The 16,254-nt window shown below is 37.9% G+C and overlaps 1 protein-coding gene across 1 annotated transcript in view; it reads left to right on the plus strand.

The window, feature by feature from the left end:
• The window catches only part of C6H1orf141 (chromosome 6 C1orf141 homolog), a 61,536-nt gene that overhangs the window by 15,907 nt on the left and 29,375 nt on the right, over nt 1-16,254 (plus strand). Inside the window, exons 2-4 of the mRNA XM_055585527.1 lie at nt 1,755-1,846; nt 9,003-9,094; nt 14,173-14,330. Of these exons, the coding sequence (XP_055441502.1) occupies nt 9,020-9,094; nt 14,173-14,330 (233 nt within the window). The 5' untranslated portion in view covers nt 1,755-1,846; nt 9,003-9,019. The remainder of the gene's footprint in view (nt 1-1,754; nt 1,847-9,002; nt 9,095-14,172; nt 14,331-16,254) is intronic.

Here is a 16,254-nt window from a genome sequence, read left to right on the forward strand (position 1 = left end):
CTGAAAGAGATGGGAATACCAGACCACCTGACTTGCCTCTTGAGAAACCTGTATGCAGGTCAGGAAGCAACAGTTAGAACTGGACATGGAACAACAGACTGGTTCCAAATAGGAAAAGGAGTACGTCAAGGCTGTATATTGTCACCCTGCTTATTTAACTTATATGCAGAGTACATCATGAGAAACGCTGGGCTGGAGGAAGCACAAGCTGGAATCAAGATTGCTGGGAGAAATATCAATAACTCAGATATGCAGATGACACCATCCTTATAGCAGAATGTGAAGAGGAACTAAAGAGCCTCTTGATAAAAGTGAAAGAGGAGAGTGAAAAGTTGGCTTAAAGCTCAACATTCAGAAAACTAAGATCATGGCATCTGGTCCCATCACTTCATGGCAAATAGATGGGGAAACAGTGGAAATAGTGGCAGATTTTATTTTTCTGGGCTTCAAAATCACTGCAGATTGCCACCATGAAATTAAAAGACTCTTACTCCTTGGAGGAAAAGTTATGACCAACCTAGACAGCATATTAAAAAGCAGAGACATTACTTTGTCCACAAAGGTCCATCTAGTCAAGGCTATTGTTTTTCCAGTAGCCATGTATGGATGTGAGAGTTGGACTAAGAAGAAAGCTGAGTGCCAAAGAATTGATGCTTTTGAACTGTGGTGTTGGAGAAGACTCTTAAGAGTTCATTGGACTGCAAGAAGATCCAACCAGTCCATCCTAAAGGAGATCAGTCCTGGATGTTCATTGGAAGGACTGATGTTGAAGCTGAAACTCCAATACTTTGGCCACCTGATGTGAAGAGCTGACTCATTTGAAAAGACCCTGATGTTGGAAAAGATTGGGGGCAGGAGGAAAAGGGGACGACAGAGGATGAGATGGTTGGAAGGCATCACCAATTCGGAGGACATGGGTTTGGGTGGACTCTGGGAGTTGGTGATAGACAGGGAGGCCTGGCGTGCTGCGGTTCATGGGGTCACAAAAAGTCGGACACGACTGAGTGACTGAACTGAACTGAACAGAAAGGGCTTGTCCAGTTAGGGTCAATGTAGCCTCAGTGTACATGGAATTATGTGAAAGACTATTGGTCCATTTTAACCCCAAGATTCTATGGGTTAGGTTTCTGTGACCACATAAGAACTCTCCATTCCAGAAAGGAGCATTTCCCAGCAACTGTAAGTGTATATAAGATTGCTTCAGGTGTATCTATGCATATTTAAGAAATAAGATCATCTCTTTCACCCCTAGTTAATATATCATTGAAAGGCAGATGATTAGATCTATTTACTTGAACACAAACTAATTTTGTTTTTTGATGAGTGTCCAAATGACAACCCACTCCAGTACTCTTGCTGGGGGGATATCCCATGGACAGATTAGCCTGGTAGGCTACAGTCCATGGGGTTGCAAAGAGTTGGACATGGCTGAGCAACTTCACTTTCACTTTCTAGTGTGGCAACATCATAATGCTTATCAAACTGTCTCCCTAAACACTTACTATATATTCAAGACCTACACTAACACCTTATGAGACAATGAGTTTTAGTTTTTGTTGACTGAACGCAGAAAAAAGAATTGAATAAAAAATTGAGAAGTAAAACTATGAGAAAATTAGAGAAGAAAAGGAAAAAAGATAATAGATGACATGGTACAGAGGATATTAAATTTCTGAATTAAAATAGAATATACTGAATTACTGGATTAAATAGAAGACACTGACTTGCTAAATAAATTCTCTTTGTTTCCCAAGTTCCAAGCATTTAGTTTGGGTATAATTGAAGAAATATCTTCTGAAGTAGGCCATCAGACATATGGAGACCATTGGTGATTGCACGGTGACAGGTATGCAGAAAAAAAACAAAATGATACGCACATGTGGAACATGCATTTTCCAGAATTTACAGGTAACCTCATACATTTTATCCCTAACCAGTAAGTGTATCATTACTTATATTTACTTCTTTCACTTATCAAACACTTTATGTGTCACTTGCATTCACTCAGTTAAACCTCATAACAGCCCAAATGAAGTGGGTTGTTCTATTATTCCCTTTCTATGAATGGGACAATACAGAGAGGGTAGGCAACTAGCCCATAGTCACACAGCTGGTAAGTAGCAGAGCCAAGGATTCAAACCCAAGCAGCCCAATTTTAGATTTCATGTTCTTAACCAGTATACTATGCTGCCTTTCTAAGTTTGAAGGTGGGAGAGAAAGCAGTGTTTTTTAATGTTATGGCTTCAGCTAGGAGAACCTCAAGAGGACTCTGTGAAAGAATTATACATACTCATAAATGTAAATGCAGACTAAAAGCAAGCATCAGTTCAGTTCAGTTGCTCAGTCGTGTCTGACTCTTTGTGACCCCATGGACTACAGTACATCAGGCCTCCCTGTCCAGCACCAACTCCCGGAGTGACCCAAACTCATATCCATTGAGTCAGTGACGCCATCCAACCATCTCATCCTCTGTCGTCCCCTTCTTCTCCTGCCTTCAATCTTTCCCAGCATGAGGGTCTTCTCAAATGAGTCAGCTCTTTGCATCAGGTGGCCAAAGTATTGGAGTTTCAGCTTCAACATCAGTCCTTCCAATGAACACCCAGGACTAATTTCCTTTAGGATGGACTGGTTGGATCTCCTTGCAGTCCAAGGGACTCTCAAGAGCCTTCTCCAACACCACAGTTCAAAAGCATCAACTCTTTGGTGCTCAGCTTTCTTTATAGTCCAACTCTCACATCTATTTATGATTACTGGAAAAACCATAACCTTGACTAGATGGACCTTTGTTGACAAAGTAACGTCTCTGCTTTTTAATATACTATCTAGGTTGGTCATAACTTTTCTTCCAAGGAGTAAGCGTCTTTTAATTTCATGGCGGCAGTCACCATCTGCAGTGATTTTGGAACCCCCCAAAATAAAGTCTGCCACTGTTTCCACTGTTTCCCACTGTTTTGTCATGAAGTGATGGGACTGCATTCCATGATCTTAGTTTTCTGAATGTTGAGTTTTAAGCCAACTTTTTCACTTTCCTTTCACTTTCATCAAGAGGCTCTTTAGTTCTTCTTCACTTTCTGCCATAAGGATGGTGTTATCTGCTTATCTGAGGTGATTGATATTTCTCCCAGCAATCTTGATTCCAGCTTGTGCTTCCTCCAGCCCAGCATTTCTCATGATGTACTCTGCATATAAGTTAAATAAGCAGGATGACAATATACAGCCTTGACATACTCCTTTTCCTATTTTGGAACCAGTCTGTTGTTCCATGTCCAGTTCTAACTGTTGCTTCCTGACCTGCATACAGGTTTCTTAAGAGGCATGTCAGGTGGTCTGGTATTCCCATCTCTTTCAGAATTTTCCAGTTTATTGTGATCCACACAGTCAAAGGCTTTGGCATAGTCAATAAAGCAGAAATAGATGTTTTTCTGGAACTCTCTTGCTTTTTCAATGATCCAGCAGATGTTGGCAATTTGATCTCTGGTTCTTCTGCCTTTCATTTACCATTTTCCATTTCCTTAATGGCTGGTGGTTAATTCATTTATTCAGGTTGTTAGGCATTCGGGATGCAAGGATGGTTTAGATCTGCCTCTGGCCTTCAATAAACAGTATAAAGTGTGGATAAAATATATCAAATGCTTTAAGAGAGCGTGATTAAAGAACTAGGACAGCAGTATACATAGACTATCATGTGAATGTAGGCATTGGACATCTAAATCACAGTTTATCAGGAATTCCTCCCAGCAGAGGTGTTATTTCTATTGGATCTTGAGGGATGCATTGGACTTAGAAATACAGAGAATGGATAACAGCACTGTAGGCAGAGGAAATAGCAAAGACAAAGCAACTAGTGAAGGAAAATACAACGCATTCAAGGACTGCAAGTTGTTCATCAGGACTGGGATATCAAGGATACATGAGGAGGAGGCAGGTGACGTTCAAGACTTAGTCAGAGGCCAAACCTTGAGCCTCTTAGGATAAATCAAGGAGTTTGACGTCTGTCTTGAAATCTATAGGGAGGGGTTGGAGTGTAATCAGGGAGGCATGTGACTGTATTTTTCTTGAAAAAATAATTCAGGCAAAAGTAAGAATAAAACGGATGGGATGGAACAAATGTACAAAGATATTTTGAAACTGTTGCATTAACCCGGACAAGTTATGGATTCTTACACTGAGACAAATAGCAATGTGAATGGATAAGAGGAAAAAAACTGAAAAGATATGTAGGATGTAGAATATACAAGAGAAAGTGATTATTGTATATTTAGGGAAAGGGTAGGAAGGAGTTTTCCCGGAGTGTGTTAGTGTTAGTCACTCAGTCGTGTCTGACTCTTTGTGATCCCATGGACTGTAGCCCACCAGGCTTCTCTGTCCATGAAATTCTCCAGGCAAGAATACTGGAGTAGGTTGCCATTCCCTTCTTCACGGGATCTCCCCATCCCAGGGACTGAACCCGAGTTTTCTGCACTGGCAGAAATGCAGGCATATTCTTTACTGTCTGAGGCACAGGGAAGCCCTGATTAATTGTAAATACCTCTATTTTTAAGCCCAAATTATTCCCTAGTTTGGTTCCCATCTCTTAGCCAAAATTCTAGTGATGTAAGCTTTTACTTTATCTATAAACCAAAACAGAAAATTTGCCATTATCCTTTTTTAAAATTTTAATTTCTTGTGAGAGATATCTATCTTCTACTCTGTTGTACTCAAAATAGGAAAACATTTTAGAGTAATGGGAGCCATTTACCTAGCAGAGAATTTGAGAAGCAATCAGGAGAGAAGACAAAATGAATATGACAGAACTTCTGATATTTATTTTCCATTTGTCTCTTAGTAAGAAAATCCTGATTTTCACCTGACTGTATCACAGAGAGAAAGGGACTGCAAGTCCCAGCTGCCTTTTTAGCTGAGTACAGCTATTTTACTATGGCTATTCCTAGAGAGTGGTGACCAAATTCTGGTTTGGGGAACAGCTGCATTAGAAGGGCTTTAAAAAATATATTCCTGGTCTTTACCTCTGTAAATCCTAACTTAGTGGGTCTGAGGAGGTAACTGGGAATTTGTACTTCTTGAAACCTTTTGAGTTCATTCTGCAGTATAACTAGGATTGACAGATGGACCTTTGTTGGCAAACCATCTTTCAACAAAGATGGACCTTTGTTGAAAACCATTACAACTCCTAAGTTTATGGGCTGGATGCCTAAGATATAATCTATGTGATAATAAAAGTTGGAAGAGGTTTTTGGCTAAGGGAGCAGAAGAACGGATTTACTTTTAGTCCTACATTTGGGCCACCTGTGGGAAATCTGGACTGAGTGAGGTATATAGGTTGGAATTGAGAAGAGAGATTTTGTTTGGAAATAGATGGTGGTAGATGAAGCCCTGGGAGAAGGCAATGGAACCCCCCTCCAGTACTCTTCCCTGGAAAATCCCATGGACGCAGGAGCCTGGTAGGCTGCAGTCCATGAGGTCGCTGAGGGTCGGACATGACTGAACAACTTCTCTTTCACTGTCAAGCATCAGAGAAGAAAATGGCAACTGACTCCAGTGTTCTTGCCTGGAGAATCCCAGGGACGGGAGAGCCTGGTGGGCTGCCGTCTATGGGGTCACACAGAGTTGGACACGACTGAAGCGACTTAGCAGCAGCAGATGAAGCCCTGAGTTTGGGAGGTCATCCTGAAAGAATATATGGAGTAGTGGGAAAATGGCTGAACATTTAAGAACACTAGTATTTAGGAAGTAGTGTGAGAAAGAACAGCAAATTGAAGATATTGGCAAGGAATGTTTAGAGAAGGTAAGAGGACAGGACTGTTGTCATAGAAACCAAGAGAAGGGAGACCTGTAGAAAGCAGTGGTTAACATTAGCAGAAGTTTAAAAAACTCAAATAAGATAAATACGAGCAGAAAAGTATCCACCTATTTATAAAATGGTGGCCCTGGTAACTTATGGGAGCAGATTTAGAGGAATAGGTTAAGAAGTCAAATGATGACCGACTGAGAAGGAAAAGGGATGTAAAAAATTAGAAAACCTCAGTATAAACAATTATCTTAAGAATTTGGCAATCCAGGGAAGATGAGAGAGAAAGTGATGGCTAGTATGGAGAATGGAGGAATTTTTTCCTTTTTTTAAAATAGAAGAGCCCTGAGCATGATAAAGGAAAGGAATTGGTGAAGAAAAAAAATAAAAGATAAAGGGACGAGGAAATAAAAAATGGAAATAATTCTTTTAGGAGGCTAGAGATGGTAGAGTCTAGGATATATGGGAGGAATTAGCTTTGGATGGGAGAGGCAACACTTCTATTAAAATTAAAATACAAGCGAGATGGCAATGGATGGATGCCAATGAGACTTTGGTATGAGAAGTGGAAGTTAAAGAAGTTCTTACCTGATGGTCTCTATTCTTTTTGGTGAAATATGAGAGACTATTTGCCTTGCCTAGGAAGATGGGTGTCACAAGAAAAACGTCTGCCAAGAGACAACTTACTGTGATAGAATACCTAGCACAGTATGCGTCATGTAATGGAATTAGTGGCTAGAAGCCAAACGAGATGTCTATCATTAAACGAAATTGTATGCTGATAGAAATAGAATAATGAAGTGGAATTGATGCCCATAGAAGTATGAATATGAAACTGAAGTATGAAGCTAGTATGCTGGTTTAAAATAGACATTAAAATTAAAGATTAAATCAAGAAAGGACAGATGGTCAAATTGAGGGACATTTAATATAATCTGGATGCTCTTGATTAAAAGGTTAGTTTTTACTTCATGCAAAAGCAGCTGGGATGCATTATCATATTAGACCTGGTGGTCCTGTGCTCTCAGAATTTACTTGAAGAGACACAACTAGGTTCTTGATACCCCCAGGATGATGATGAAAGCAAGCAGGTTAGTCTGTGGTGTTACCTGCCATGCACTCTCCCCCAGCGCCCTTCATCCACTGGTAACCACTGGCACATTGCCAAAGGGCTATGAAAACATTTGCAAGCTAAAAAAGGGAATTTTGCCTCCAAAATATGAAAATAAGACTGCAAAACTGAAACTAATAACATTCTGTCAGTTTCATTGTCAAACTTCATATTCTTCACTTCAAAAAAACTCATAAGCACAGTGATTTGCCAGAAATCATATCATAGCTGAATAATTTGCTCATAGCAAAATAATTGTAAATCAAAAACATAAAAATTTCCTTCAAATTAATTTTCTATGTGTGTGTTTATAAAAATTAGAATGATGTGGCATAGCTTAAAATGTCTGATGTGATGTTGAAGACAAGGGACTGTAAAAGTAAAAGGCATAAGACATTTTACCCTTTAAAAGCCCTGCTTTCTGTCCCTCCCACTGTAAGCAGCAAGTCTCCATGCCCTCATATAATTTACATCTTCCTCAAACTGGGAAATGCATTCCTTTGGTTCTTCTAGTTATTTACCTCTGTGTGTTTTATTTAGAAATAGAAATCCTTGTCCCCACTAAAATAAATTTTGGTGAGAATTAGAGTATCCTTCCCCATATTTGAAGTCATATTATGTTTAAGAGTAACACAGAAGCTAAAATTCCTGTAGTTGTTCTTAGGATATATAAGAGGGGTGATTTCTAAATCTGAGAAGACAGTATACAGTGTCCAGATAATCTCTAATTTCTCCCCTACTCTCCTGTAGGAGACCCAGAGAATCGGAGGCATTCACAGTGTGCTCACACCTTTACCCTACGTCTCTCTTTCCCAAGCTGCAACACAAGGTTATGTGGTTCATACCAAGGCAGGCTATCTGCATAGCTCACAAAAGTCCTTTGTCACATAGGACTACATACCTCATGGGATGGAGGTGGAGTATTTAGATATAGCAAAATGTCAGAGGGCTTGCTGGGATGGTAAGACACCAGCAGAGCATCAGGAATTCAGCACAATAGATGGTAAAGGAAAGAAAATAGAAATGATAGTAAAGGAAAGAAAATAGAAACGATAGCTAAAAGAAACCAAATACAAAATAATTTGAGCTTTGGGCATAGGGTTCTTAATTCTTGTCTTTTCATGCTTTATTGCCTCTGTGTGATGTTGACTGAATAATATACAATATAAGAGACAATGCATAAAAAGTTTTTGAGCTAAAAAGAATCTTAGTGTAGACATTGATGTTCACTAGAAATATTGATGAATTCAATACTTTCTGTGGAGTTTTGCAGACATTTAAATAAATGTCACTGGAGCCCATTTAATACAGTGAACAAAAATATGTTGAATGCATGAATGTCTACTCAAAATTTTAAAATAAATAAATAAAGTCGAGGGAGTTTGGGATTGGTATTCCTGATCCTTGCCTCCACTCTGCCCCTAGATATTTATATTGCATTGTAAGGTACTTTGTGGCTTTTAATTTTCTCATCTGAAAATGTAAATAAATTATACCAGGTTCTAGTTGCTAATATTCAAGTCCCTAAAACTAATGTGGACCATCTGAGCCCAGATGAGATTTGTAGCAAATTAATTAACTGGAAATATGAACTATTATGGCAACAGATCCTTCCCAGCTTGGCTGCTGCTCCTTGTGACTGATTGCCTGCTAAGTGCTGTATTAACAGTCTTGGATCATTGACCAATTTAATTTGAATGTAATTAATTCTATAAATGTGAGCTGTCCTTATTTACTTTCATTAAAATTAAATCACGACAAAAAGAAGATATATATCAAACTGTAATCCCTTGCTTCAGGTATGAGTCACATCTGGTTCTCATACAGTAATCTTGAACTTTCTTCAACTCACCTTTAATCATGCTTTTAAAAATTCCTGGGGCCCACATGCTTCTGGGAATTCTGATCATATGAGATTCTGTCTAAAACATTTGAGTACTTCTACAATTCTTGATTTGTTCCATGATCTAGAAAAGAACTGTGCTCTTTTCCTTACCTAAAACAGTGTTGGAAAGGTATGTCTCATAATTTATGCCTAAATAATTAATTATATGTTTAATTTTGTTTTGGAGATTTATTCCTCCCCCTCTTCCTTTTAAATAGGAATTTACTGACTGACAATGGCAGAAAGAGTCTTAGGGAAGTTGGATATTCTTGATGAGCAAGCAAAGACCCTCTTGGCCACAAGAGCAAAGGTTTGTAAAATACGAGCTAAAATTCACTGAATTTTATCATTAAAAGTTATCATTTCAAATGTGAATGGGCTACAGACTAATTTTTAAAAAGGTAATAATTGTATTAGTTAAAAGAATCATTTATGTAATACTATAAAGAATTGATTAAATATATGAGGTAACTTCCAGCCAGCTGTAATGTTTGGTTATGATGCATCTAACCTGTTTTTTTTGTAAAAAAAAAAAATCCTAAGCAGTCAAATAGTAAATGTGACTACTCCTGGGACTTCCCAGGTGGTTTAGTGACTAAGACTCTATGCTCCCAATGCAGGGACCATGGGTTCAATCCCTGATCAGGGAACTAGATCCCACACGCTACAACTAAGTGTTCACGTGTCACAACTAAAGACCCCACATGCCACGACTAAGACCCAGTGCAGAAAAATAAATAAATTTTTTTTAATGTGACTGCTATAGTTTTTACTTATATGTTAAACGTAAAAACTTGTTTAGTTGATTCGTTAAAAGGAAGAAAATATTTGATATAGCTACCAAGTTAGAAATAAAGTTCTTAGAAAATAAACTGAAAAGTGGTTGTTGTTTAACTGCTAAGTCATGTCTGACTCTTTTGGAACCCTATGGACTGTAGCCTGCCAGGCTCCTCTGTCTATGGGATTTCCCAGGCAAGAATACTGGAGTAAGTGGCCATTTCCTTCTCCAGGGGATCTTCCCTATCCAGGGATTCAATGTCTCCTGCATTGCAGGTGAATTCTTTATCACTGAGACGACAGGGAAGACTCAAAAGAATGAGACTATTATAAAATTAAATATAAGATATTAATAAATAATACAGTTCTGAAACACCAGATGTTTTTACATGTGAGCAATTTAATTTGATTACAAAAAGACTTGTAAGATAATATAACAATGTGGATAAATGAAGTATATATAAAGAGCAATGGCGTTTAAGAAATCAAGGAGGACACCACAGAAACTCTTAAGTGAATAAACATATTTGCAAACCTGAAAATGAAAGCATTAGTTTAAATAATAATTTGGTTTTTTAAATATTTCATAATTGTCTCCTTTCATTCAGAAAATAAAGTAGAGGAATATGGAAAAATGGAATACATTTGTTCTGTTATAGCTATCAAAATTTTGAAATACCAAACCAAGCGTAACTTAACTAAAGCAAACCTGTTAGACTTTGACACCCCAAAGTTTATTGCTTTTTAATTTTTTATTTTAAATGAATTGTAATTTACTTAAAAACTATAATCAGAGATAAATCTATTAAATTTGTCACAAAATTTCTTTATACATAAAAGGTTAAGTTATAATTAGTAATAATAATTCTTACTTTTCTGGGAGCCTCCTTTGCACAAAGCATTTCCATGTATTTTCTCATTTTGTGTAACTATGCTTAATTCATGTGACAGAAAATTCTCTTGAAGTTCTTTTAAAAGTATATAAAGTCATTTTAAAAATATTTTCTTAGTTTTCAAGTTATATTTTTGGAAACAAGTTAAGCAATATATGTGCTGCTGCTAAGTCGCTTCAGTCGTGTCCGACTCTGTGCGACCCCATAGACGGCAGCCCACCAGGCTCCCCCGTCCCTGGGGTTCTCCAGGCAAGAACACTGGAGTGGGTTGCCATTTCCTTCTCCAATGCATGAAAGTGAAAAGTGAAAGTGAAGTCACTCAGTCCTGTACGACTCTTAGTGACCCCATGGACTTCAGCCCACCAGGCTCCTCCATCCATGGGATTTTCCAGGCAAGAGTACTGGAGTGGGGTACCACTGCCTTCTCTGAAGCAATATATATAGATATATATAAAGAAAATTGTACATAAGGAAAATGATATAAAGAAATATTAATAGTTTTTGGCCTCTTCCCTCTAATCCTTTCTTCTGAGGCAGATTCCTTTTAGCAGTTGAGGTTTATCCATCTACATCTTTTGTAGTCTTATAAAGATATACAAATAATAAATGTATGATTGTATACATACATTTATCTTTACTTACAAATATCTATAATATAAATATAATACAGGTTTTTTTTTACATACACATTTTACATACAATATTTACATACACATATATTTGTGAAGATAGATTATCTCTCTTTACTGACAAAAAATGAAATACAATATATAAATCAGTTTGGTAATTGCTTCTTTATTTTTTTAAATCTTTTATTTTGAAATAATCGTAGACTCAGTTCCATGGATGGAGGAGCCTGGTGGGCTGCAGTCCATGGGGTCGCAAAGAGTCAGACACGACTGAGCAACTTCACTTTCTTTCTTTCTATATTTGGAGAAGGAAATGGCAACCCACTCCAGTGTTCTTGCCTGGAGAATCCCATGGATGGAGAGGCCTGGTGGGCTGCAGCCTATGAGGTTGCAAAGAGTCGGACATGACTAAGCAACTAACACACACACACACACAAGAAGTTACAGAAATAGTACAAATAGTTCCATGTACCTTTCCTCAGTTGACCCCCCAAAATGACATCTTACATAGTTGTAGTTCACTAGCCTAAACCAGTATGAGTCACATCCAGCATTGATACTGGTATATTACTATTAACCAGACTACAGACTTTACCCAATCATCTCCATTTTTTAAACTTTATTCTTTTGTTTCTGTAGTTTTATGCAATTTTATCACATTACAGATTGTGGAAACTACCATAATCAAAGCATATTACACCTCCATCCTATAAAAGGACTCCCTCATGTTACTCCTTTGCATTTGGATCTACTTGTTGTTATTGTTTAGTCACTAAGTTGTGTCCAACTCTTTGTGACCCTATGGACTGTAGCCTGCCAGGCTCCTCTGTCCATGGAATCTTCCAGGCAAGAGTACTGGAATGGGTTGCGATTTCCTCCTCTAGGGGATCTTCCCAGCCTAGGGACTGAACCCACGTCTTTTGCATTTCCTGCATTACAGGCAGATTCTTTACCACTGAGCCACCAGGAAAGCCCATTCCCCTATCCCAATTCTGTCTCTATCCCCAGCAATGACTAATCTATTCTTCATATCTATAGTTTTATAATTTTGAGAATGTTATGTAAATGAAATTATTCAGTGTGTAAAATTTTGAGATTGACTATTTCACTATACTCTTGAGGTCCATTAATTTTTTGCATGAAGTAATAGTGGGGTTTTTTTTTATGGTAAATAATATGTAAAAGTTACTGCTGAGTAGTATTCCATTATATGAATGTACAGAGTTTCAATTGCTTACCCACTGAAGGATATTTCATTGTTTTCAGTATTTTGCTTTTAAAAATAAGGCTGCTAAAAAAATTAGCTCAGTGTGTATGCCCAGCAGTGGGATTGCTGGGTCATAAGGCAGTTCTATTTCCAGTTTTTTAAGGAATCTCCACACTGTTCTCCATAGTGGCTGTACTAGTTTGCATTCCGGCATACACATTGAGGAAACCAGAACTGAAAGAGGCACATGTACCCCAATGTTCATCGCAGCACTGTTTATAATAGCCAGGACATGGAAGCAACCTAGATGTCCATCAGCAGATGAATGGATAAGAAAGCGGTGGTACATATACACAATGGAGTATTACTCAGCCATTAAAAAGAATACATTTGAATCAGTTCTAATGAGGTGGATGAAACTGGAGCCTATTATACAGAGTGAAGTAAGCCAGAAAGAAAAACACCAATACAGTATACTAACGCATATATATGGAATTTAGAAAGATGGTAACAATAACCCTGTATACGAGACAGCAAAAGAGACACTGATGTATAGAACAGTCTTTTGGACTCTGTGGGAGAGGGAGAGGGTGGGATGATTTGGGAGAATGGCATTGAAACATGTATAATATCATATATGAAACGAGTCGCCAGTCCAGGTTTGATGCACAATACTGGATGCTTGGGGCTGGTGCACTGGGACGACCCAGAGGGATGGTATGGGGAGGGAGGAGGGAGGAGGGTTCAGGATGGGAAACACGTGTATACCTGTGGTGGATTCATGTTGATATATGGCAAAACCAATACAATATTGTAAAGTTAAAAAAAAAAAAGACAAAAAAAATACACTGGAACATAATCTATGAACAACAATAAAAAAGACATGAGAAAATATTTTGAAATAAATGATAACAAAAGATAAAAAAAAATAAGCTGAAGTAAAGCTGCTATGAATATTTATGTATAGGATTTTCTATGAATGTAAGTTTTATTTCTTTGGGGTGAATGCCCAAGAGTGTCTGCCAGTGCAGTGTCTGTCTCGCAGAATCAACCAGGTTAGAGCCACAAGGTTTGGTCTGAGTTCCCCCTCCCTGTGCCTCAGTCTGGAAATGGCCTTCAAGAATAAGAAAGGCTATTGTAGGCTGACCTCATTTGTTTCTCTTTCCTCAGGGATCACGGTCCTGCTCTGCCTGTTTCCTAATGCCTGATTGTAGTTGTTTTCATGTACTTTGTCTGGTTTTCTAGTTGTTTATAGCAGAAGGGCAATTCCTGTAGCACTGAATCCCTCACTGGCAGAAGTGCTCATATCCTATGATTTCCTTTTCAAGTTATTATTTCTTTATTCCTCTGTGCAGTTCTCTGAGAGAGCTTTTTAGAGAAGATTTTCAGCTCCTTAACTCATTCTTTAGTTTTACCCTTTTTGCTCTTCAGTCCATCTGTATAAATACTTGAATGGAATTCTCTTTTGATTGCTTTCTTAACTCAATTTCTGGCTCTGGCTCCACCATGTATGTGGCTCCAGGGAGAGAAGTGGGTTGGAGGGACCTGCCTGCTATGGCTCCAATAACTCTACGGATTAATAATTGTGTTTGCTGAATATATAGGTAATTCTTAAATTCGGAACTTTAGAATTCTAAACTTCAGAGGGAACCTTCATGAGCATCTAGTCCAACACCCTCACTTAATAAATGGGAAAAGAGTCTGTACACAAGGCCTCCCAACTTTCAGTCTGCATTATTTTTCCATTGTTGCCTGCCACATAAATTCTGTGCATGAGGGTGCATGTATAAAGCGAGATTAATTTTTCCCTTTCCATACAGGGTTTTCCTCATATGAAATGTACTCATTTTTCTCACTGTGTTATATTTTGGATTTGTTGCAGAAAAATTGCCTTCAGAGTCAAGTAAAGAGAAAGATTTCAGTGATACCCCTGACGTTTGATTTCCAGTTGGAACTTGAAAAGGATATTGCTACCTCCATATCTAAGACAAACTCAAAGATCACAAAAGACAGATCATATGGCACTAAAAAACCAAAAAGGTTATCATTATATCTACCTGAAACTTTCAGTCTGAAGTTTTAAAGCATTATTTTTATTGACTTAGATTGTGCAATCTATATTAAATGTAAGCTTTGTCAACATAGGTATATTTCATAATGGTTATGAGTTACAGTATGCTAGATTAGTATTCTGAATACTAGTTTATAAAATATTTATTATAATATTTCACCATTGTAGATGATAATTGTACATAGTAGTTATAATTCTAAATGTTTAAAGAAAGACTTCTCGAGCTATATCAATCCAAGTTAATATCAGGATTTATTTCAAGCTTCAACCAATATACTGCAAAAAAAAAAAAAGATATTCCTAGAAAACTAAGTAAGGCAGTTTCTCTGTGTACTTACATGGGGTAGCCTGAATATGTAATAATTGGTCTCTCACTGGCACTATGCATGTATGTAATGAGGTATATTTTTTCTAGGCACTATAAATGTGGAGGAGATCCAAGACAAAAGAAATAGTAAAATGTAGAATCAATAAGACTTCAAATCAATTGGGCATTTGTGGTAGTATCAATACTGCTGTTACCTCATTTATTTTTATTCTGTAGTAACTCAACTTTCTGGTGGGCTTCCCCAGTGGCTCAGTGGTAAAGAATCCGCCTGCCATGCAGGAGACATGGGTGTGATCCATGGGTCGGGAAGATCCCCTGGAGAAGGAAATGGCAACCCACTCCAGTATTCTTGCCTGGGAAATGCCACTGAAAGAGTAGCCTGGGGGGCTATAGTCCATGGGGTCACAAAATAGTCAGACATGACTTAGCAAATAAACAGCAAAAACAACTCAATGCATTAAGGGCAGTTTCACAGATGACAAACCCAAGTCTTGGTGAGCTAAAATGATTTGCCCAGAGTCACACAGCTAGCAAGTGGCAGATGCTAGATTTAAATACTAGCTAGATTTAAATTTCAGAGCCTATGCTCTTATCATTACCACATTCTACAGACTGATTTCCAGCTTTTGGTCTTGGTGACTAGATGTATTTTGGTGTTTTGTACTTAGGTAGAGATCATAGGTTGAAAAGCAGATTGGGGTGGGTAAGAGATTAGAACGAGAAATGCTGAGCTTTGGGACATCCAGGTGGTGGTATCTAAAAGACAGTTGGACAAACATGTCTGAATATAAAGTAAAACAAGACCATTTAGACTCAAAATACAGCTTACTCAACTGTATTTTTGTTATTTATGATTTACCAGGAAACATGTCAGAACATGTTTCCATTGTGCAGAAAAGGAGTTTGTTTCTAGTACAAATAAATATTAATGGTTTACATACTTTAGCTTTATCACAAACTTCTTTCACTACTACTTTGTTTTTCTGTAGATATGGCCAATACTTTTACTTCAAAATCATTTATAGATCTATCCATGTTAAAATAGAATATTTTAATAATACATAGAAAAAGTTGCATAAAATAGAAGTTGGGCCCCACTCCTACATGAGCCAACATGTCAGATCTGATTCACACAGATTTCAGCTCAGCCTAAAACTTACATCATAATCATGACCCACCAGTACCAGAGTAACTCCTACCAACTGCATGCCTTTTTCATTTTTGATCTCTAGTCTACTGCTATTCAAAGTGTTATCTTCCATCTGGCAGCATTGGTATCATTTGGCAGCTTGTTTGAAATACAGAATTTTCTGACCTCATCCCAAACCAAAGCTGCAGTTAACAAGACCCCCCCAGGTAATTTCTGTGGACACTAACAATTGAGAAGTACTACTCTAGCCTTTCAAACATGGAGGAATCATTAAATACAGATTGCGGGGCCCCACTGGCAGAGTTTTTGATTCTGTAGGTCTGGGCTGGGGCCTGATAATTTGCATGTCTGGTCAAGTCTCCAGGAGACACTGATGCTGTTAGCACAGGGACCACCTGCTCTAGCTGTGTCCCCA

This window comes from Bubalus kerabau, chromosome 6, assembly GCF_029407905.1.
Source record: "Bubalus kerabau isolate K-KA32 ecotype Philippines breed swamp buffalo chromosome 6, PCC_UOA_SB_1v2, whole genome shotgun sequence".
Lineage (NCBI taxonomy): Eukaryota > Metazoa > Chordata > Mammalia > Artiodactyla > Bovidae > Bubalus > Bubalus kerabau.